Source organism: Anarhichas minor, unplaced genomic scaffold (assembly GCF_050575085.1).
Source record: "Anarhichas minor isolate MPS153535 unplaced genomic scaffold, ASM5057508v1 ptg000045l, whole genome shotgun sequence".
Classification (NCBI taxonomy): domain Eukaryota; kingdom Metazoa; phylum Chordata; class Actinopteri; order Perciformes; family Anarhichadidae; genus Anarhichas; species Anarhichas minor.
In genome coordinates, this window is record NW_027466491.1 from 9,721,085 (window position 1) to 9,743,663 (window position 22,579).

The window sequence follows — 22,579 nt, forward strand, 5'->3', positions numbered from 1 at the left end:
TGCGAGAGAAAGAAAGAGATGGATGGGAGGGGACAAGGGAGTCAAAAAAAGGAGGTGAGAGTTGGACAGTAGAGAAGCAACATCACCGGTCAACTGTGCACGTCTTGATCCACGACAACCAGGTGGTTTTATCCGCCGGCAGCCACACAAGAAGAAGAAAGAAAATAAAAGAGGATTGCTGTGTTCTGCCGACCGCCGGATGAAGAGTGTGTGAGAGCACTCCAGCTGAGCGACACAACACACACATCACACGCGAGATGAACACATTCAGTTTGCAAGAGAGCCGGCGCTGCCAGCGAAACCTCCTCCTGCTACTTTCAGCCGCTGCCAGTTGTTGAGTTGAGATTTAGACGCTGTTTGATGTAGACCAGAGGCAGCGTTCGAGACGCAGGTGAAGCACTTATCAGGTAGTGCGTTTGCTTGCTTGCTTGCTGTACATCTGTGCTTGGAGACCGGCTGTTTATGGTATGTAGAGATACGCCAGCAGAAGAGGATCTAAGGATATTCGAGTGCAGGAGAGTTTGTGAGCATGACTTGAAATCTGGAGGGAAGAAAAGATCAAGAAGATTTAAAGACAAACTCCCGGAGAAGCACCACCCAGAAAACTCACAGATCTCGTGGGGGAAATATCTGAGATCCCCGGGAGTCAAGATGTGGATTAGGGGATGAGTCCTGAGGGGGAGCCAAGGAGGCATGAGGTTGTGGAGGGTGAGAGGGCAAGAATGGGCCGCCCCTGCCCTGTGCCACGTCCGGCTGCCTCGGCGTGAGCATGCAGGTCCTTCAGATCGTCAAGGAGCTGGTGTCGCCCTCCAGACGCAGGGCAGCGGCCAGATTTGGAGGTGTGTGCATGTACGGTACATCAGGTTTGTCCATGTAACGACCCGCTGACCCGCTTTCAAAGCCACTAATTGTATTTTTCAACTAGACATGGACGTGATCTATCTATAGAATCACACAACAATTTTTGGGGGGCAAAAGCTCCATGTAAGGAAAGGGCAGCAATCCAAAGGATTTCTGAGCCGTGTGAATGTTTGCAGTAGGGGTAGACCAATATAGAGGGCGTACAAGGCTTTTATTAAAACTGGTTATTGGCCAGTTTTGTTGTCTTCCCCTGATGCGAACGAATTTCTGCTGTTGCACAGGTCTGTTGAACCAAGAATGAAAGCTGCCTCGCTTCGCTGTCAGGAGCACTTAATCGTCCCGTAACGTCTTCATTAGTTTCAGGTTTCAGTGGAGAGCGTTGGTGGACTAAATTCTGCATCCGAGGCTTTTCCTCTCCGGGGTCAGTTTCACAAAGATTTATTAGACTGAGGTGTAGAATTAGGGAAGCCTAAGTTTTGCTCTTAGAGGTTTTAGAGCGCCTAATTGGCGCGTAGGCAAAAGTGTGGGATTCCGAATAGCCACACTTAAAAGGGTGAAACATTGACGATATGCTATGATTTGCAAAGGAGCCCAATTATGGACTTGGTCTTGATAGTGTTGGAGTCTGTGAAAGAAGTGTGATGACTAAAAAAAGAGAAGTCCCTGCATACTTTTATCACCTTCACACACCCGGCGAGCAAATTGGTGCAGGAAGTTGGTGTGCTTGTCGAATTGTCCATTTGGCAAAGTTGAAGACATTGACCACAGACTACATCCACACGTAAGGTGCTAACGTTAACGACACGATACATAAAACTAATCAAACCCAAAATTGAATGCGAAAGCTAATGGTATCTGTTGTGGCAAGCCACGTTTTTGTGACCAACATTTAACGGTAGCAAGTGCATATCAGCGAGCGTACATTACTGTCTTCCTCTTATCCCATCTGCTGACGATCTCAAACCAAACGTTATCCTTTATTTGGTTGTCGTTGCGGTGTTTGTCGTATGTGATTTGGTTTTGGAGAAGGGTGCTGCACATTGTTTCCGATGGCCAATCATTCCAAAACACCAACAGTCCAAAAAATAGTTTGTCCACCCCGAAAACAAACATTCCGAAGGCCCATTGCTCCTAAACTGCACACATTAACACATGGCTAATTACTACGCAGAGTTACATTGTTTTATGACTTCAGTTGGACCGAAGGATTTCATCGGTCAAACATATATTTCCGCAGAGAAACCAGACGGCTGTTCTTAAGTGTAGATATGTTCATTATCTTATGCTCGCGCGCACGTTTTCACCAACACGTGTGTAACTGTACGGCTCCCATTTCATGCTAGCACAGTCACTCATGGTCAATGCTGCAAGCGACGCTTTTGATACTTGGAATATTTGGCTTTTCTTGGCATGGAAACATTCGGATTTATTAATAAAGTTGTTCTCAATGTCATTGTGGACGAGGTTAAACTTCTCTCTGCGCCCGTGTGGCGTTTGACTGACGTTCCCCCGGAGTCACCGCTGTAATAGCTCTGTTGCTGTGGGACACGAGTGTACTTTTTGTGTGTGTGTGTGTGTGTGTGTGTGTGTGTGTGTGTGTGTGTGTGTGTGTGTGTGTGTGTGTGTGTGTGTGTGTGTGTGTGTGTGTGTGTGTGTGTGTGTGTGTGTGTGTGTGTGTGTGTGTGTGTGTGTGTGTGTGTGTGTGTGTGAGTCTGTCCTGCAGCTGCATTTCTCTGGTGTGCAGTGAATAATGAAGCTTGGTGCCCGGGGTAATGGAACACGCTGTGACCCCCGACCCCTCGTCCTGTCTCTTCTGATTGGATCGGCTCGTGAGCGATACACCCAATGATGTGTGTGTACTATTGCGAAACACTTGTTTATTATTGTTGGAGCCACAAGTTTATCCAAGCTTCTTTAAGAAAGCCACAGCTTGTTGCCTTCTCGCTTCACTGCTCCTCAAATACAAACAGTGGCCTCTGTATTTCCAGAGGGCGATTTGCATAAATGTAACGACAGGTTGATAGGCAGGTAAATTGGTGCTACTTGCAGATTTCCCCTAAAACGGGTTCTAATTACGGCATTTTTGATCATTTATGTACATTTTTCCGAAGCACTTTATTTCTCAAGCCATATTGCGAGGTTTGTGCTTACCTAAATTAGCGTTTTGGATTAAACTACTACTTCATTTTCACCTGAATTGGCTTTACTGAACATTAAAAGAAAGTTTAAAAATATTCAGAGCATTAAAGGAGCTGTATTTAAAGTTCTGAACATTAATAGAGCATCAAACAATTATTTCCCATCTATAGACTCAGTGGAGTAATGTCCACCAGAGCAGAGGAAGAAGTCACTCTCTTTCTCTGTGTGCTGTTTGCACTGTTAGGGCTGTTAGCACTGTTAGCCGGTTCATCCTTTCGCCATGTTGAGAACCATGTGGAGACAAAAGATTTGCTCTGAATTTTATATTTACTGCATTTAAAGTAGGATGAGGAGAAAATCAAATACCATAATATGAATATTGGGACGGTATTGCAGGGTGGACCATTGATGCTTTTACAAACTATTTACACAATGAGATTTTTATATAATGACGAGGTGGGTAAAGACAAATAATAGAACAGCTGGATCAGTTTGGTACATCATTTGACTGTAATGCAGCCTTTAAATTCAGGAAAGGACAACACTTCTGCAGAATGATGATGATATCTAGATATCTGTATAATATCGATATATTGCTACTTTCTTTGAGTCTTTACTTACCGTCACTGTCAAAAGAATATTGGCTTTAGCTCTGTTTGCGCTAGAAACGGTCTTTTCTTCCTCCTGGTTTGTGCCATAAAGCAATTCATTACGTCTGCTTTCAGCTCCCGGCCCGCTGAAGTCGAAGCATTCATGTGATAGAAAAAAAGCTGAATATATTTCCTCTAAAAGCTATTCACCTTTTAGAGTGTTTATTCAGGTAAAAAATGCTTGTTGTCCCCTGCCAGCTGGCGTTGATAACAGCTTTAATTTATCAACTAACCTCGCTATAGTGAACTCATGGAGGACCAATTAAACCGCACAAGCGTGCGCTGCAGCCTGCATTCCTGTGGGGAGTCAATATTTGAGGTAAAAGTAGCTTTTGTCCTGAGTCATTGCTTTTAAATGATGGATGGAGGCAGATGTCACAGGCATGCAGATGTTTCATTTTGAGGCGGTGAACAAGGTCAGATATGTGTTTAAGGGCCTTAGACATCACAGCGGCTTAATGTTACAGTTTAAGAGCAAGTTAACCTCCGAACTGTTACGCAGAAACTACTCGGGTGATCATTTTTAATGGAGTCACCGACACTCCGGCCTGGAACTCTGTGTTTTTAATAGGAATTGTTAAAATTAAAGTGTGACAGAAGTGTCTTAAAGCTGCATTCTCTCTAGTGTCCACCAGGGGGCGACTCCTCTGGTTGTATAGAAGTCTATGAGAAAATGACTCTACTTCTCTCTTGATTTATTACCTCAGTAAACATTGTAAACATGAGTTTATGGTCTCAATCTCTAGTGTCAAGTCTTCTTCAATACAGCATGATGTTCATTTAGTACATTATGGTCCATTTAGAGTCAAACAGACCATAAAGCAGGGGATGCAAATGCTCTTTTAACGAGGAGATCGGTGTTCGAGTGTTGAGTTATTTTTAAGTTACATTACTTATGTTAAGTTGTTGACGTTTTACTTAGTTCACGTAGTTATTTTGAGCTCAACCACAAATGTTTTTCCTAAACCTAACTAAGTGGTTTTGTTGTTAGAAAGTGAGGCCAAGGCTCAGTATGTGGCGAGAATGTGTTACACTACAGTGTGGAGGCTTCCAGTCGTGTTGGTACTGGTCTTGTTTGTTTACAGTAACGACTGTAATGCCACTGAGTTCGTGTTGTAACAATTTATTGATTCTTAAAATGCTACAAGTGGAACCTGCACGCCAGCCTCAAACCGCAGTATTAGACTTGATGACAAGCGTGCGAAAGTCATTGTGAGGCAGGTAAGTGCGTGTGTAATCAGCTCTAAAGGCACAGACACTTAAACAGAGAGAGTGCTTCAGAGATTTCGGCTGCTTTATCGACTGCCCGAGAAACGATTCGCACTTTTTTTCCATTTGGCTGTCGTCTTTATCTCCGTCCATCGGCCCGGCACAGGACTTCACCTTGGCTCTTCTCTCAGCGTGGATCAATGCAGGCAGATTTAGAGATGGCCTCCAACAGATACAGCACACACACACACACACACATGCATGGATTCACACACTCACTGCAGGGCTGTGCAGGCTTGAAGGTGCGGCGGTGTGAGGTGCAGGAGGCGAGCAGATGTTGTTGTGATGAAACTGAAGCACATTGCAAATGCACTTTGTGCTTCTTAGCTGATCTTCTGATGTAACTAAGCAGCGTAAATCTGCATATCGTGTTTATTTTAACAACAGAATACTTCACCCAGGATGACTTGGTGTGGGGAGTTGTGGGAAAACGTGAATCGTATTTTTGTTTTTCCGTTGAAAATATCTTTTCAGCGTATTGACCTGCGGCTCAGCTCGTAGCCTCCAGGAGCCCCGAGGCCTCGACGTCGGCCCTCATTTAGAGCCGTAGACGTACCCTGGGACCTCATTATAGTTTAGGGATCCGTCCCATGTGTCCACGTTTTGTGGGATTCATTCAGACAGGACAAACAGAAACTTGTGTTACAGTCCGACTTAGGGATTTTATCCAACAACGAGCCTCCTGGATTTCTGATATTGTTAATATTTTCAGCTGAAGCCTCTGAAAATCTCACGAAGACCGAGAAAATAGCACAAACAAAAGTGCTTTCTGGACACAGAGCAGTTCTGCAACATAAAGAGAGACTCTAGTGCAGGCTTCTCCTGGTCAGCAGCTCAGTGTCTCGCTGCATTATTCAGCAGCTTCTCTCTCTCCTGTAACGTCTTAACACTCAACCAAAGGAAAAAACGTTCGCTCGCATGTTCAAATGCTGCACCAGAAGCTCCGAACAGGGACACTTTTATTTCTTGTGTATTTTGCATACCGACGTGTGAACCATCTGTAGGCATTATGTGTGTTTATGTGTGTGTGTGTGTGTGTGTGTGCTGGAGCTTGAAGGGAAAACCGCATGCTGGTTAGTTAAGCAGTGAGTGCCAGACAGTCCAGGCCCAGCGGGTGTTGCGGAGCTGAAGCTGCCTTCGCTGACATCCACCCGGTATAGCAGCCGGGCTAATTGCCAGTCTGTCCTCCCTAAAGGGCAAAGAGCTGCGGTGCACTTCATACCGCTGCTGTCGGCCTCCATGGCAGAACACAGAGTTTAATCTCAGAGCTACGTTTTTCAGACCAGCGGCTTCATCTTTATTTGAACATCTGGGCTTGTTTTGTAGTTTCCACTGCTCGTGTCATATTAAGTTGAAGGTATTGATCCCCGCTTGCTGCTTCACACCTTATTAAATTATGTATCAAACGGCTCTCTGTAGTCCCTCAAACATCATTACCGAGTTCAGACTTGTGTATTGTATGTGTGCCGATCCGATGGAGGCTCTTCACTGTAAGAAGTGAAGTTGCCTCTGTTGCTTGTGGAAAAAGTTTTCTTGACGTTCAGTCCGTCCACTTGTCCGTATGTCTATATCTAGATTTCCTGCGGAAGTATAAATTAGGACTCCCTCCATCACTAGCTAACGTTCCAGCCAACCGACACACAGAAGACCTTTTTACAAGACTCAGCCAATCAGGTGAAGAAAACTACCGTTTTCCACCAACAGTTCTTAACACATAAGTCTAATAACAGCACACATGAGCAAACTTGTTTCTCCAAAAGAATCTGGATCTTTCATTTAATTGTTCACATTTAAGACGGAAGCAATTTTCATAAGAGCTTGCGTTGCACACTTTGCTCTGCTTATTTAGTGAAGTCACACAGAGACCTTCATCGAGGCCTGTTGGCTTAACTGCCAGCTGTTTTGTATATTTTATATATTCCATGTACTCGATGGACAAAAAGAAGCATTGATTAATGATTTGGCACGCACTGCAAAAGAGTGAACGGTGCCAAGAACCGGATTTTTAATTGCAGATTCCCACCTTTAAAAAAAACCATGACTTGATTCACTGAAGCTGATACATTATGTTATTTAATTACTGCCCAGGTTTACAATGAGGACGTTTGGTTAGCTATAAAAAGCTCAGTTAAACATAAAATTTGATGAGAAGCATCATGTCGACCTCTCCCTGAGGTCCACATAGATTTAAAAAAACTGCATTTTAAAAACCACACAGTACAACTGAAACAGGAAGAATACATGACAAACCAAACGGACAACTACAAACAAGTGACATTACTTTATTCAGCTTTTAAAGAAGGAAACGATCGAAGCATTTGTTATTGCAAGAATCCCTTTGAATCGGTTGAACTCTCCGACCTGTACTGACTCACCAGGTCTGATCTTTGTCTGTGCACGGGAGGCTGCTAATGTGCACGGCTGTTCTTTTTCCCGTGCCACCAGCCCCGACTTGCCCCGTCTTGTTAATGACAAACCGGTGGCGTTCGTGATGTTGTTGGCACCAGTTTCTGTGCAGCCTCACCGGTTGTTTGACGAAGCGTTTGATCAAACTTGTTCTTTGGACGGAATTTACTGTTGGAGGGGGGGGGGGGGGGGAGTTATGCACCAGTTTTAAGACCTGGTTACTCAAAACAGAAATATGTTACATATTGTTCCTCGATGCAGTGATTAATTTACGCTAGCATCCCCTGCTTTATGGTCTGTTTGACTCTAAATGGACCATAATGTACTAAATGAACATCATGCTGTATTGAAGAAGACTTGAAACTAGAGATTGAGACCATAAACTCATGTTTACAATGTTTACTGAGGTAATAAATCAAGAGAGAAGTAGAGTCATTTTCTCATAGACTTCTATACAACCAGAGGAGTCGCCCCCTGGTGGACACTAGAGAGAATGCAGCTCAGTGTGTGACAGTTAATTAAGTCGACTTGGTGGGGTCTCGCCTTTAAATCTGCTTCGGTCCTTTTAATTAGACGGGGTTTAAATATGTTAGGGTTGTCGAGCTTCACACATCAGAGAAGTCAATCTGGGTTTTATAACGTTTAGTAATGTCAGTGAAAGTGTTGTTTGCGTGCCAAAGAAACGAGGAAATGACTTCCGACTTTGACCTTAACCAGCGAGGAACTAGCAACCAATGAGGAACCTTCTGCAGAGCTTCATACGACTATATACTTAAGATAATAATACACTTACTGTGTCCCCAGTTAAAAGAAATGCAGTTACAGTTTTAAAAAGCGAAGGATCTGACTTGATGTAACTGTATTTAGCTCTCTCTGCCTCTGATCTGGTCCCACATTTAGCCTCTTTGAACAAAAGGACTGCATCTCATTATCTTCCAGGCTCGCTCACTGACAGACACTTTGATATTGATTAATATTTGCCTTGTGAGAATGTGTGTTGGCGCTGTGGTGCTCTGCTCATCTCTCCTCTTATATTACATTCGTCTGTCACTGGTTTGTTTCTGCAGTAAAGACACCGGGAGACGCTTTCTGCTCATTTTGTAACCCAGCAGAATGTAAACCAACATGAAGAACGGCTACAGAATGATTCAAGATGATCCTACAGCAAGGGAAACTCTATTATTTGGAAGATTTATTAATTTATTTCCCTCCCCGTGACACAAGAATATTAGCCGGGATGCACAATATTGGACTTTTGCTTAAGTCATTTTGGCTGATAGCGAATGTATGCACATTGTTTTCCCACCTATTTTTACCCTTTGCTAAGTCCCGCCCCTTGAACGCAGACTGGCCAATAATAGTGTTATCAATAACTTTATCTTTTTAACCTGTTTTCATCCTGGATTTATCCTTCAAACACATGTTGTAGACCCTTCTGAATGCTTCTCTCTGAAATCACCTTTTTCGTTTCTCCACAAATTAGATAATATTAATGCAGGAAGTGCAGTTAGTGGCAGTGTGGGCTCCAGGGTAACGTAGCTCTGACAGCTCGATGGAGTAGCAGCTGGGGGGCGGGGCTTAGGTGCGTCATCTTATGAAGCTGAAGTTGGACTTATTTTTCATTGCATTTAAAGATCTGAATCACCTCAAAACCTGATGCCAACTCTGAGTATCTTAGCCTCGTGCTTTGTGTCTTTTGTCGTTGTTCATTTATTCACAGCAACAGTCGGGGCTTCTTTTTTCTTTTTCTTTTTTTTTTCGCTGCTTGTTTGTAGTTTTTCTTTTGCCCGACGGTGCCAGGATGCCCACCCACTCACCAAACTGCCTGCATCTCAGAACTGAAGACAGGAAACAGTGAGAGGGAGTTACGTTGCATAAGGGCCAAAATATGTAAAAGAGATAAAAAAACAGAATGAGATTCGACAGATGAAAGTATTGTCAGAAAATGTTTTGTTATTTTTGCAATTGAAACATTACAGTCTTGTCGTGTTCTTCCAGAATATTCTGGTGGTTCACTGTAGTTATTAATCTGGTTATTATTGTATATTGTCTTGTATTGTCATCCTGTCAGAAGCCTTTTCTCCCTCATATATGACTGGAGTTAAGAGCAAATCCATTTACATTCATTTGTAAGTGACTAAAGTAAAAATACAACAACATGAAGATTAGATGAGAAGCATAATGTATGAAATGGTAATTATGTTATGCGTCTGACACATTTAAACAACATGAGCAGCTTCTTTACTTGCTCTAAATACTGACGGCCTTGATTTATAATTATTAAGTTGAAACAAATGAATTATTGATTTGATATATATGTGTGTGTGTGTTTGCCTGGGAGACTGTAGATCTTACAGAGCTTCACTTCCTTTACGAATAATTATGCCTTAATTATGGTCACGGGCAACGTTGTTTACAGGGTGGATGGAGGGTTTAGTTTTTGTTGAATACTAATAAAGTTAACACATTGTGTCTTGAGCATGAAGTCACTGCACGACTTCTGTATTAAACAACTCATCCTCAAAACTAAACGACGCGATAGTTTGTTTACCAATAACTCCCAAGACGACATGTATGACCGTTGGAGAGTGCAAGTGACAGGAGCATGCTGGGAATCGGTCGCAGTTAACTACGTGCTTAAGTTAGGGAAAGATCATGGTTTGGTTTAAAATGAGGATGCTTGTTGCTTAACTAACGCACGTAAGTTAAAATAAGTCAACATTTCATACGAGACACGAACGGCGGTTTCCTGGGTGAAAGTCCTGTGTTCGTAACTTAGATTACATACGTAAGTTAAGTATGTTACTTAAGTTAACTTCGGTACATAAGTTAATTACGTCACGTGAGTTAACTTACGTACATGCAAGTCAAAATAAGTCAACATTTCATACGAGACACGAACGGCGGTCTACCAGGTGAAAGTCCTGCGTTTGTCTGCTTCGCTCCACTCATGATTGCTACAGCCACTAGAGTTCACCGCCTAACAATAAACGGAATATGGGTTGTAAAATACTGCTCGCACAGACGAGCTATGCGGACATTGAGAGGACAGTCGGTCTGGTATTAAACCAAGAACACGATGTTTCCAAAACCTTAACAATGTGCTGCGAGGGCGTTCATTTTCTTCTTCCTCTCTTCAACAACGCATTATACAGTTGTGCGCTTGGCCAACAGGATTGTTAAAACGAGACAACTTTTGTTTTGGCCTTTGGTCAAGTTACTCACAGAATTAACATTAATCAGCTACAGTTGATGAGTTGTTTTTGAACCACTGAAAGTGTCAGTGGAAGGTAGAACTGATACAGGAATGAGTTGTACGTTTCTCTTTGCCAACAGAAAAGAAGAAGAAAAAGAGCGAGGAGAGATGAAAGCCTCTGACAGTACTGACTCCATTGAATCAGGGTCACTTTTGAAGGTAGTGAAGCACAAATGGAGACGTTGATGAAGTGGACTTCCAGAAAATGGAGATGACGTCTGAAAGCAGTAACCCCCCCTCCCTCCCTCCTTTTCTCTCTCTCTCTCTCTCTCTCTCTCTCTCTCTCTCTCTCTCTCTCTCTCTCTCTCTCTCTCTCTCTCTCTCTCTCTCTCTCTCTCTCTCTCTCTCTCTCTCTCTCTCTCTCTCTCTCTCTGACCCTGGAGCTTCAGAAGTGATAACAGCACTTAAGTCCCATTCCCTCCCTCACAAACAGATACTTCCTGTACCGATGGAGCACAGAGATAGAGCCGCCGCCGCCGCCGAAAAGAGAACTTCTTTTTTGTCTTTGCCTGTCGCTCATTTCAGCCTCCCCAAACGCCCCCCACCCCCCCCTCCCTATCTTCTGATACGCCACATCACAAGACCCTTCATGGTACATCACGTCCATCACATAATGAAGTTTTAATGGAAACTGTTCATCATCAAACTGTCATCTTCGGTTCTCCTCTCTTCCCCGACTTGTTTGTGCTTCACTTTGAAAGACGTACGGAGACGTTTTTCTAATTTATTTTGTGGACAGTTCATGAAATAGTTTAATTGCTGAATTTGTTACATAAATAATCACATCGCGGTGGTTCGATCAGCTTAATGAAATTTACTTTTTAGATGTTTGTTTTTTTGCTTTTGGATTAAACTGAAGCGACCAAACTCATGAACAGTCGCATTTAACTTTTGTGACATTTGGAAAAGTTCCCCCTTCAGTTGGCTGGAGCCCCTTGTGTCTCTCTCTCCCTCTCTCTCCCTCCCTCCCTCCCTCTCTCTGATGTGTTGAATAGAGCTTGTTATTGTGTTATTGTTGTGTTTGGGTGGGGAATGCTGCGAGTGGGACTGACTCGCTCCTGAAGTCAGATTTCTTTCTGTCCCGTCTCTCTGCTCGTGAGGCTGCAGCACAACAAACGGCAGCATTGTCAACTCGCTGATCTCACTTCTCTTTTTGCCTCTCGCTCATATTTCCCTCTCTCCCGTCTGTTGGTGCGTGGCGGTGGGGAGGGAACGGCGACGGGATGAGGTAGTTCAGGTTGTCTCTTGGTTGTTTTGGACCCGGTTGACCGATGCGGACTAAAGCTCCGACTCGCTCTGAGGATCCACTGGGCGGCTTGAAAAGAGGTAAAAGATGAAGTGATTCATTCCTGTTGCTTAGCGTGGCGATACAGCTGGCTTGTGTACATATTTAGTTAGTAGTCTGGTATGTGACGGATGCATAAATTGACTTGGTTCTGGGGTGGATTTTCCATTGCAAGTACGCATGAGAGGTTTTGTTTTAACTGGTTTATATTACTTGATTTAAATGGGTTTGTCTAAGTGTAAATCCTGTGTAATTCAGTGTATCTGATGAAGAACATGTATTGGAATGACTAGAACGTGGTGGATTTTCTGTTTTTTACCTCCTTTGAGAATGCTACAGTAGTAAATATTGGTACAAAATTCCATTAAGATCTGGTTTAGTCTTAACAAGCTCAGACTGAATCCACGGTCACTGCAAATAGCTCCTAACATGCAAGATATTACATGTGTGAGGAGAACGGATGCAGCCATCTTGCTGCTGCACGCTGACCTACCTGCACAGCAGAATTATTTGATGTCCAAGTAACTTTAAATATTGTTAAATAAGTGTAATCCCGTGACATGGATGTCCAGAAAATGTGGTGCAAACATTCATGTTTCCTCGAGGATGAATCCAGATAACGTTGATGATCCTTTGACTTTTAATCTAATGCCACCAACGGGCCAAAATCACCTGTAAAACGTTTAGCCATACCTTATTAATATGCATTTAACATGCAACAGGTGAGATGTGACTGTGATGATGTGTTGCATCGACCGGTGTGACTCCTCACACAAACACCAAATGATGTCACCCGCTCAGCAGCAGACAAGTGTCGACACTCAGCAAATTAACTATTATGTGCAAACACAATATGATGCCCTAATATTAGAATGCTAATATGCTGTGCTAGCATTAGCATGTGGATAAGGCTGAGCTGTGAAATGCCTTCAGTTGCCTTCTAACTTGAGGGTGCTACGTGCTAGCATGCTAACGTGTGGTCGAGGTCTGCTTGTAAATGCAGACTGGGAGAGACGGATGATTGTTTTGGACGCGCGGTAATAACACGTATTAGTGTGGTGTGGAGTGTTGCCTCGTCAGTTGTTTGTTGTGAAGTGGGTGACTTCATTGTGAGGGTTCCAGCTTGTTTTGAGGCGCTACAATGTTTCAGTTTTACCTAAATTGCCGGCGTTGCTTCTGCATTGCTTGGGAAGTGATTGTCACAGATGCTTCACATTGCACACTTTCTATTTTTATATAAAAATATTATTATTATCTTCCTTTTAAATAAGACGTGTGGATTACGTAAGCTTGTGCAAACCAATTACAACCAATACTGATCCCAGCCAGCACACTTTTTAGGGGACTAATCAAGTAAGAAGGATTGTATTCAATGTCTGCAAAAGTGCAGTTAAAGCCTGGAAAACAGAAGTGCATCGTCCCAGTCTAAAGAAAACAATAGTTTCTGCCTAGAAAAGTGCCAATTTAACAGCAGATGGAGCAACACCTGAGCCACGTTATTAAATGTCAAACAACCATAAACCAACAAAAAGGCTGAAATGTTGCAGAACTGAAAACTTTCAGAATCAAACAATAACTCTCAACAGTAAATTTAAATCCGTTGCAAGTTCAGTTTAACAGAAAGCTTGAAGCTAAAACTACCCAGAGTTCATAACCATCACCTTTAATAAAAGCTGCAACACTTCTGCTTTTTAAATGTCACAAGAGACGCTATCATGATATCGATGGCAGCAAATTAAGAAATCATCATCGCTTCAACGATTTTCCTCCATGTTTAGTGACCACATAGTGGATAATTGGACACTGAGGAGCTCTGAACGTGTGTGGTGATTAAATGTGGGCCCTGAACGCACCGCAGCCGAACCAAGTGAACTCTCCAATAAACCTCTGCACAATTATGACTTTTATTATTATTATTTCTCATTCGGTGTAGATGGCATCTACGTAAGAGGACAACAAGAACACGGTTTACAAAGAGCTGTCGTGACTCTTTAGCATAAAGAACAAAGAGGGCTCATTACAGGAGCCCTCAGACGGCTTCAGGAGAGCGGAGGAAACCAGGGAGTGATTATGGTCGTCGTGTTGTTGGTTGTCGGCGCTGGTCATTAGCAGCCATGATAATGAGGAACAAATACACCTCTCAACGCTTCCTGTCACACGTCCTGTACTGTGGCGGTCGCCGGCAGAATTAGATGTTACTGTGGAATGTGGAGTCTTCCACCTGGAGATCACTTGGCTGCTTTTAAAGCTGCTGGATTAAAATAAAATGTGCGGAGCGTCACCTGTGAAACCCTGCTGGGGGAAGTCACACCTCACTTCCTGAATTTTTAATTATCGACGACGGTTTTTCAGATGGTTTCTCGTGCATGAACACTGGTGACTCGTTTTTTAAGCCCTCGGGGTTGACGGTAAGTTCCCACGTGACCTGAATGCAGCACGAAGCAGGGGGGGGGGGGGGGTGTGACAGGGCAGCGTCCAGCTGGGCATGTGGATGACAGGAGGGACATTTTAATCACAGCAGGACAGTCAGCTCACCGCTGAGGACGGACAGACAGCTCAGAGCGGAGGAGGTGAAAGGTCAGCTCTCAGTGGAGGGAGGGGCATAAAACACACTCAGGTCCTGTTTAATAATCACATGTTGTGACTTATAGTTGTAGTTTTGTTCATTAATCCATGTTTATTCAACCTCTATCTTTATTAAAGTGATGTCTGTACTATTGCCAACACCTTACCTGAGCTTTGACTCTCAAACCGAAGCTTTCTTCCACACCTTCGCTACGAGGAATGTCTTCTACAAAAAACCTTTTTCATTTATTAAAGTTCTTAATTGTTAAATGTTGTTAAAACGCAAGCACCTGTAGAGGAGATGTCGCTAAATTAAATATGCCAAAAGTTGCATTTTAATCAGGAATTATCAGATCAATTTTTGTTTTTCTCTTAAGGCCAAAATCCAATCAGAGCTCATGCAATTGCCCAACTAGGCAATGTTTGATTGCCCTGAAATTTGTCACAAAATATCTCATTTAATGAGACTTTTCTTAATAAACTTTCCTCTATTATTAACGTAATCCAGTGTAGACGAGTCCTCTTTGTGTGCACATTATGTTAAACACATTTCAGAGCCACTAAGATAAAACTAAGTCCAAAATGCTTCTTCCTCTAAACTCTCTGGCCGAGTCCAACGAGAGAAATACAAACATACGCACAACCCCACGATCTCCGTCGCGGGCTCCAGTGTGATCCTCGAGGCGTGAAAAGGGGTCTAATTGCATTTTGCTTAAGTCAGGCCGCTGTGGAATACTAATATGTCTGTAAGGGGGCTCAGAGTTAAGGCTATAAGCTGCAGTGCAAAGAGAAGATTGAATACCATTTCCTCCCCAACTCCTCTGCCTCACTATGGGAACCACAGGGCTTCCTGGGGTGGAATTCCCAGCAGAAAAAAAGGGTTTTACTGTATTTGTTTATTTGCCCCAGACTGTTGTGTATGGACTTACCCCCCCCCCCCCCACACACACACACACACACACAAACACACAAACACACACAGCGTCGTCTCCTGCTGTGTGCTCTTGGCAGCCCACAGCGACATGCCTTTCACTGAGACACACACACACACACACACACACACACACACACACACACACACACACACACACACACACACACACACACACACACACACACACACACACACACACACACACACCATCCTGTCATAAAAATGCCAGCCGGCTCAATAAGGAGCATGTTTGTTCGGAGCGTTCTGGAATTCCAGTTCCTCCCGTCGAACCCCAGAGACCCGGAGAGGAAGCCGGAGGACGACTGGAGTCAAGTGCTTCCTGTAAAAGGGATGAAAAAAAAAAAAAAAAAGGGATCCTCAGCTCGATGGGGTTCAAACGATGTGCAGCCCAGAGGCAGTGGTGTGAGATTAAAGCGGTTTGTAGTTGATAGTTTGTGCCGATTTCAAGAGACGGAAATTCTTCCAACCAGAGACGGGTTTTTTGCAGTTTAGCCGAAACTCAGCATGTTTCTATCGGTCCAGTTGAAAAAAAGTCATATTTAACAGTTAGATTATTAAAGATTTGTACTGAGGCAGGATGTTGTACGTTTGTAAACAAACTTTAATAATGAAACATGGCGGCATCGGTTCCTTCAGCATCAGTTGGTGTAAATATTTCATCCTCTTCAGGGTGTTTATTGTGATGGTTTCAGCATGTAGTGCCTCACTCTCCTCTCACTGCCTGTAGGTATGATTCATTACACGCCTCCGTTACTACACACTGTACTCAACACAAACACAACATGACCCCACTTAATACAGTGTGTGTGTGTGGGGGGGGGGATACTGATTTAGAGGTGAGAGGTGTGTGTTCATTGTGTGCGTATAAACACATTTACACTCACACAATGCTGCAAACACAGAAAAAAAAAGCTTTCTGTGCCACGGTGACGTCTCGCAGCTGTCAGTGTTAGAGGAGCTGCTTCATGTAAACACATTATTCTCTCTGGCTGAGGTCACGCTGGCCTCACCAAGCGTGTGCGTGTGTGTGCGTGCGTGTGTGTGTGTGTGTGTGTGATCTCCACGTCAGCTCTCGGCCCTGGCACTGGAAGAGTTGACGTAACACAGAAGTGCGTCTGTGATGACAGAATAATCGGAAAACTTGCAAGCAGCCCTTTTTTTAACCAAACTTCAACATGATTTTCTTACTCTTGTGTGACTTTGAAGTGAAGCTCGTGGCCTACATTCATGCACCATAGTCTGTGTTAAAGTTGTTGAGGTTTTAGTTGTTTCTTTAAGTCACGATAACGTCGGCAGCGTGGCTCCAGGGGCGGCAATGTTGGTCCAACCTAAACCTTTCACAATAAAAGCCCTAGACATACAGTATAATATTGGCAGGCGAGTATTTCGCATTTTTGTGTTGTTTCTTGGTGACGTGATACAAAGGCCTTAAGTCATGTCTTTTTATCTGCTGTGTTAAAATACTAACTTTATGCTCTATAGCCTGGTTTGTTGCCTGTGCCTGGAACATTGACATCAGCGTTCAGTGATTCCTCTCTTGAAAAACATTTGCCACAAACACAAAGAGTGTGACCGCGCTGCTTTTAAAGTTTGTGTTTGTGAAAACCTGTCGACACTCATTAAATCTTCCTTTTGTTATTTTCTCTGTTTGCTCTCCAGCGTCTGATCAGGATGCGGCGGTGAAACTTGACCAGGAGCGGGCCGAGATCGTCGCCAAATATGACAAGGTGTGGTAAGCGCTCCGTCCAGCCGGCAGTAAGCATACTTTACCCTGAAACAGTGCTTTTGTGGTGGTTAGGGGCGGTGATCCATATTGCCCGTGAAACACAACAATACCAGCGAGCGTTGTGCAGAATCTGCCGCTGTGTGTTCTCCATATTTTCATGAGTTCATCAAAGGCTGTGATTTCAATGCAAGAGCCACATTTGAAATGGAGCATTTAAAATAAAGCATTTAAAATAAAGCATTTAAAATAAAGCATTTAAAATAAAGCATTTAAAATAAAGCATTTAAAATAAAGCATTTAAAATAAAGCATTTAAAATAAAGCATTTAAAAGCCTCATTCATGGTCCACAGTGTGTGTAAAGTTCAGTAGGCTGCACACTTACTGTGTCAGATGGGCAGTGCGAGACAGAAATGTGTGGTTTAAAAGAGAAGAATGTATTCTGTACATTTACTCCTGTACATAGTTTCCATAGTGTGTGTGTGTGTGTGTGTGTGTGTGTGTGTGTGTGGATGTTTCCTATATTTCTCAGCCCCGGCGGTATCAGTCGAACCAGCCCACCACGCTCGGTTTGTAAATTCATCTTTTTTAATTCAGTCCAGCAGGCTGCATAATCAAGCTGCCTCATTATGAGAGAGGAGATGATGGAGGCGCTTATAGTGTGTGTGTGTGTGTGTGTGTGTGTGTGTGTGTGTGTGTGTGTGTGTGTGTGTGGAGGCACAATCAGCGCTAAATCAGTGTCCTTGTCGCTGTCGGGGATGGGGAGGAGTTTAATGGACTCGGTTGTCACGCCGACCACACACACTCGCTGCTCGCTGTTTCACATCAGCCGGCGTTCGTGTGCGGATATTAAAAATGATTTGTTTTGTCTTTGCAGAAAGTGCAACGTTTTGTTTCTCTGTTACTGACTGCTGTCTGTTGTGTTTTTGTTTTTTCTCTCGCCGATCGCTGAAGCTGATATTTTTGGATATTTGTTTTAAAACATCTTCACCAAAAGTGTCGCATTTAAATCAAATGTGTTGACTTTGCTAATGTGTGCTATTGTATTTGTCTCCACACTGAAATATCTCAACATCTATTTGACGGATTGTCATGAAATGTCGTACAGATATTCATGATCCTCAGAGGATGAACCCTGCTGATTCTGTTGATCCCCTGACTTTTCCTCTACTGTAACTGTGAGGTTCACATTTGCTACTGCTTTGTATTAAGGGGTCAAAAGCACAAACGAAGAAGGGGAACCACTGATTCATTGTCACTGATTCATTGTCATGAATCGGTTAATAAACCGTAGAAATCCTGAACAGCAGCACTTTAAGAAAGCACACATGACCGAATCAGTGCAGTCGATCACAAAGTTCTGGTGACACACAATCATAGAAGCGCTGAGTCCTGCTTGAATCCACCCCCCCCCCCCCCCCCAACATTGATTGATTTTTAAAGCAGGGAGAGAAATGATGAATGTGTCAGATGATGGTGTGAGGCGGGATATAAAAACACACACAGAGGTCTTTAGAGTCACCAGAGGTGTGTGTGCGTGTGTGTGTGTGTGTGTGTGTCATTTATTTAGCTGGTGTGTTTCTGCTGAGGGTGGAGATGAATTTAGAAATATTTCACCTCAACATCTGGTCGTCAGACTGACCTGTGAGACCACGGACAGGCCTTCTGTCTCTGTGGCTGTATGCAGAATATTAACAGCAGGCGAGGTGAGAGGTCCGTGAGTTGTTTCTGTACAACAAAGCCTCAAATCGATTTGCGACATTTCCATACTTCTGTCCTTCATGGTGTGAGCTTTGCGTTGACTCTTATTCAACTTTTTGTGTCCTCTATTCGTCCCATTTATTCTTTTCCTCACACACTCTTTGATATTCTCTCCCTGCTCGTCTCTCTTCCTAATCCTTCCTCACACACTCAGACGCTCCCACTGTGGGTTCTCTGTGTCGTTGGTCCGTGATGGTGAATTAACTATAGAGCCAGTTTCTGGCCTGGAGTCAGACGGTGACGCAGGTGGGCGTCACCGGTGGCTGTTCATTTCACACCTGTTAATCGCACACACACACACACACACGGTTTCTCATAAACACACTCGCGCTCACACACTTTCCCCAAAGGTGGCGGAGTCGTGGCTCCCCTCCTAATGTAGCAGCCAATCAAAACATGATTCTCTGCCCCTGAAGAACGTGGGTGGCATGTAATCTGTAGCTCAATCAGGAGTCACTGTTCGCTTTATTTCAGCGCTCGACGGGCATCAGGAGAGAAACTGCAGCGCTGCAACTAATTATCTACACTGTCGGTTGTTTTTCAGATTCATAGTTTTTGTCTTTAAAAGGTCAGAAAATTCTCCAAAGTGCACGTCACATTTTGGTCCTAATGTTTCAAATGGCTGACTCATTTTTACTTTATTTATTCTAGTTTTTGTGTTTATTCCCATTTCTTCGTGCTGCTGAATTAACCTGGTTTATTACAGCAGTATGAACCCCCAGAAAAGTGATTTAATTGCACAAAACAGATCAAAAGGATGCAGAAATAATAAGATGAAGATGCTGATTTGTTAAAAGTCTGAAGTCAGATTCTCCGCAAGACGACAAGCACATTTAAAATGCTTGTATTCTGAATGTAGTTTGGATTGAACAGATGCTTTGCTAACGTTGAAGCTGCTCCATCAGCACTCACTGAGTTAACGTCTAAAAACCCAAAGTACATCTCATTTGTAACTGATAGAAACTGTTCCCAGTTCACCGTCTGTCCGTCTTTATGTGATACCGACACTTTTCTCTCCTTGACTCCAGGGAAAAGAAGCCATCGTGGAGCCCTGGGAGGACACCAACTTCCACCTCTACAAAGTCATCGACCGCTTTGGCTTCGTTCAGTAAGGACTCGCACAGAAAATAACATCGTAACCTGTCATTATTCCTAATAACTAAATTAAGAACCATCCAGAGCCCACTTTGAGCTATATTGAAGGGAACAGGGAGAAAATGAGAGGCTGAGAGGAGAGTGTGTTTGTGGCTTAGACAGCACTGTGCTGGAGTGTTTTATATATATATTTATATATATAGGATATAGATATATATAGGCTGGCACATGCCGGCAGGAAGCAGCCTGGTTAGCCACAATCACAGGGCATCAGTGCTAGCATAGAGTGGTACGATCCAGACCATAGGCGGTGGAAGATGGAGGGAGGAAAGAAAAGAGAACATCAGGATGATTGTTTTAGACGGGGACAGAAGTAGCCTGAGGTGAGGTCACTGGCTGGGTAGAAGAAGAAGAAGAAGAATGATGCTTTTCCCCGAAAGTTGTGTCTGGTTCGAGAAGAACTCTGTTGCGTGTGTTGATCTATTTATATAAAAGCAGGAAATACCTCATGTGTGTAATCGCTTAACTCATGACAATTAAAAACAACACACCTCATCAGCACTCATGTCTGCAGTGAGCTCACCTGTGTGGCACGGCTCGCTCCCATTTGAGTTATTTTAAGGGTCTCTTATTTCTTAATAACGTCATTATTTCCTGGAAAAAGTGACCTAATTTAGAGTTCATTTCTTTCTTTTTTTTTAAAGAGGAAAGTTTGTTTGTTGAAAGGAATTTTTAGTTTTTTCTTGTTGCTATTTTGCTTTGATCCTAAAATGTGAAAGACATCGTAGACATGTTGGAACAATAGATCAACTGTCACTTTTCATCTTGATTTTGACACTTTGTTGTTTGTTAAAAACAAGAAGGAAGCAAAGAGAAAATAGTGACAAATATTCATCAGCAGAGATCAAACATGCATTTTCAGCTGACCTCATTAAAATCTGTATTCTATTGTTTATTTATTGAAATCATAATTTGAACTTGAAAATGTCCACAAAGCATTGTTATCTTCCACAAAGGTTTGTGTTATTTGAGTTAATAATATATAAAATGTAACCTGATACAAGTATGTGAACGTGAAAATTATAATTGAAAGTTTTTACTCAAATAACAGAAACGTGTGTGGAAAAAGAATGATGCTATTTTGGAGTTACATTTTTATTATCACGCTCATATTATTCTCTTAATAAAGTCCCCTGTGGGCTTCCGTACAGGCAGTGTGGCTGTAAAGAGAAAAGAAAAGCAAAGTAACTCCTGCAGGAATGGAGGAATGTCTGATCTGTTGTTTCCTGTTCGTGTGACCGCTGACATGTTTGATGTTCCTGTCGGAGAGAGCGAGACGAGCACCGACCCGGATTTCACTCCGTTGTTCATCGATCAGCTTTGTTGTTTTCTGACAGCGTCGACTAAACTATGATTCTTCCACTCTGCACATATGACAGCAGGAAGAAACTAAGAATAAGCTGAAGACCTCTTCCTCTCATTCACTCCTTCTCTTTCTTCTTCTCTCTTCAGTAAGAATGAACTTCCATCCTATGACTCAGTGGAGGAGAAGGTGAGTTACTTCATTACGTCTCTTTAACTCTATTTCAAATAAATATCACTATTATTTCCACCATGTTAAAGATAATAAACTCCCTTTTTCCTGTTTGCATTGTTCCTCACATGACTCATGTTGGAGTCTTAGTGTATAAGTGATGTATTTGTGATATTAAAATCCAATTCCTGATCCCAGAGCTGACAGATGTGCTTTGTTCTGCTCCAAAACATTTGTGTTCACATCTCGACGGCTTCGAACCGCTTTGAACATGCGGCGTAAACACGTCGCTCCGACAGCGATTCCCAGCGGACGTGAACGCAGACACAGAAAGAACTCGACGAGAGGAAGTTATTAATGTGTCGCTTCTTCTCTCCGCTCAGCAAAAACACGTGGAGGTGGAGAGGACCGGGAAATGGCTGAAGATGCTGAAGAGTTGGGACAAATACAAGAACAGCGACAAGGTGATCTACCGTTTGTTTGTCGCTCCTCCTCCTCCTCCTCCTCCTCCACCCTCTAAAATATATATGTCAGTACTATGTGGTAGTGGAGGAAGTACTATAAGTAAAAGAAGCAATACCGCTTTGTCAAAATACTCTGTTACAAGTAAAAGTTTTAAATTCAAGATTTCTCTAAAGTCAATGTAGAAAGTATTAAAGTAAAAATACTAGTTGGGCAGAATCGTCCCTTTCAGAAAGTTATATTATAATATATATATATATATATACATATACATAGTATTTAAATTTGTTTTAATTAATTCAGTGTTACAGCCGATGGAGCACATTTTATAGTTTAAATATTTAACACAGTATTGTATTTTATAAAATGATCATATGTCTTATTTGTAGAATCTAAATATGTAAGATAAATGTAGTGAAGTAAAATATTTACCTCTGAGATGTAATGAAGTAGAAGTAGATAAAAGTAATACTCAAGTAAAGTAAAGTACCTCAAAATTGTAAGTTCAGTACTTGATTACGTGACACTATGATTTGTTATAAAAACATAGATTGTTTATAGTTATATTGTTGCAAACGTATCAAGAGACTGTGCTTGATAGGTGCAATGTATTTGAA

At 42.7% G+C, this 22,579-nt stretch overlaps 1 protein-coding gene across 6 annotated transcripts in view; it reads left to right on the forward strand.

Annotated features, from left to right (window-relative positions):
* Positions 1-22,579, forward strand: part of usp6nl (USP6 N-terminal like) — a 56,984-nt gene that overhangs the window by 21,735 nt on the left and 12,670 nt on the right. The window contains exons 3-8 of one of the 6 annotated variants that reach the window (XM_076111469.1): positions 10,662-10,740; positions 10,965-11,907; positions 17,046-17,113; positions 19,900-19,979; positions 21,479-21,518; positions 21,884-21,964. In XM_076111469.1, the coding sequence (XP_075967584.1) occupies positions 11,853-11,907; positions 17,046-17,113; positions 19,900-19,979; positions 21,479-21,518; positions 21,884-21,964 (324 nt within the window). In that variant the 5' untranslated portion in view covers positions 10,662-10,740; positions 10,965-11,852. Of the gene's footprint in view, positions 1-10,661; positions 10,741-10,964; positions 11,908-17,045; positions 17,114-17,642; positions 17,680-19,899; positions 19,980-21,478; positions 21,519-21,883; positions 21,965-22,579 lie in introns of those variants that run through there. The other 5 variants (XM_076111472.1, XM_076111473.1, XM_076111471.1 and 2 more) reach the window with 5 other exon arrangements.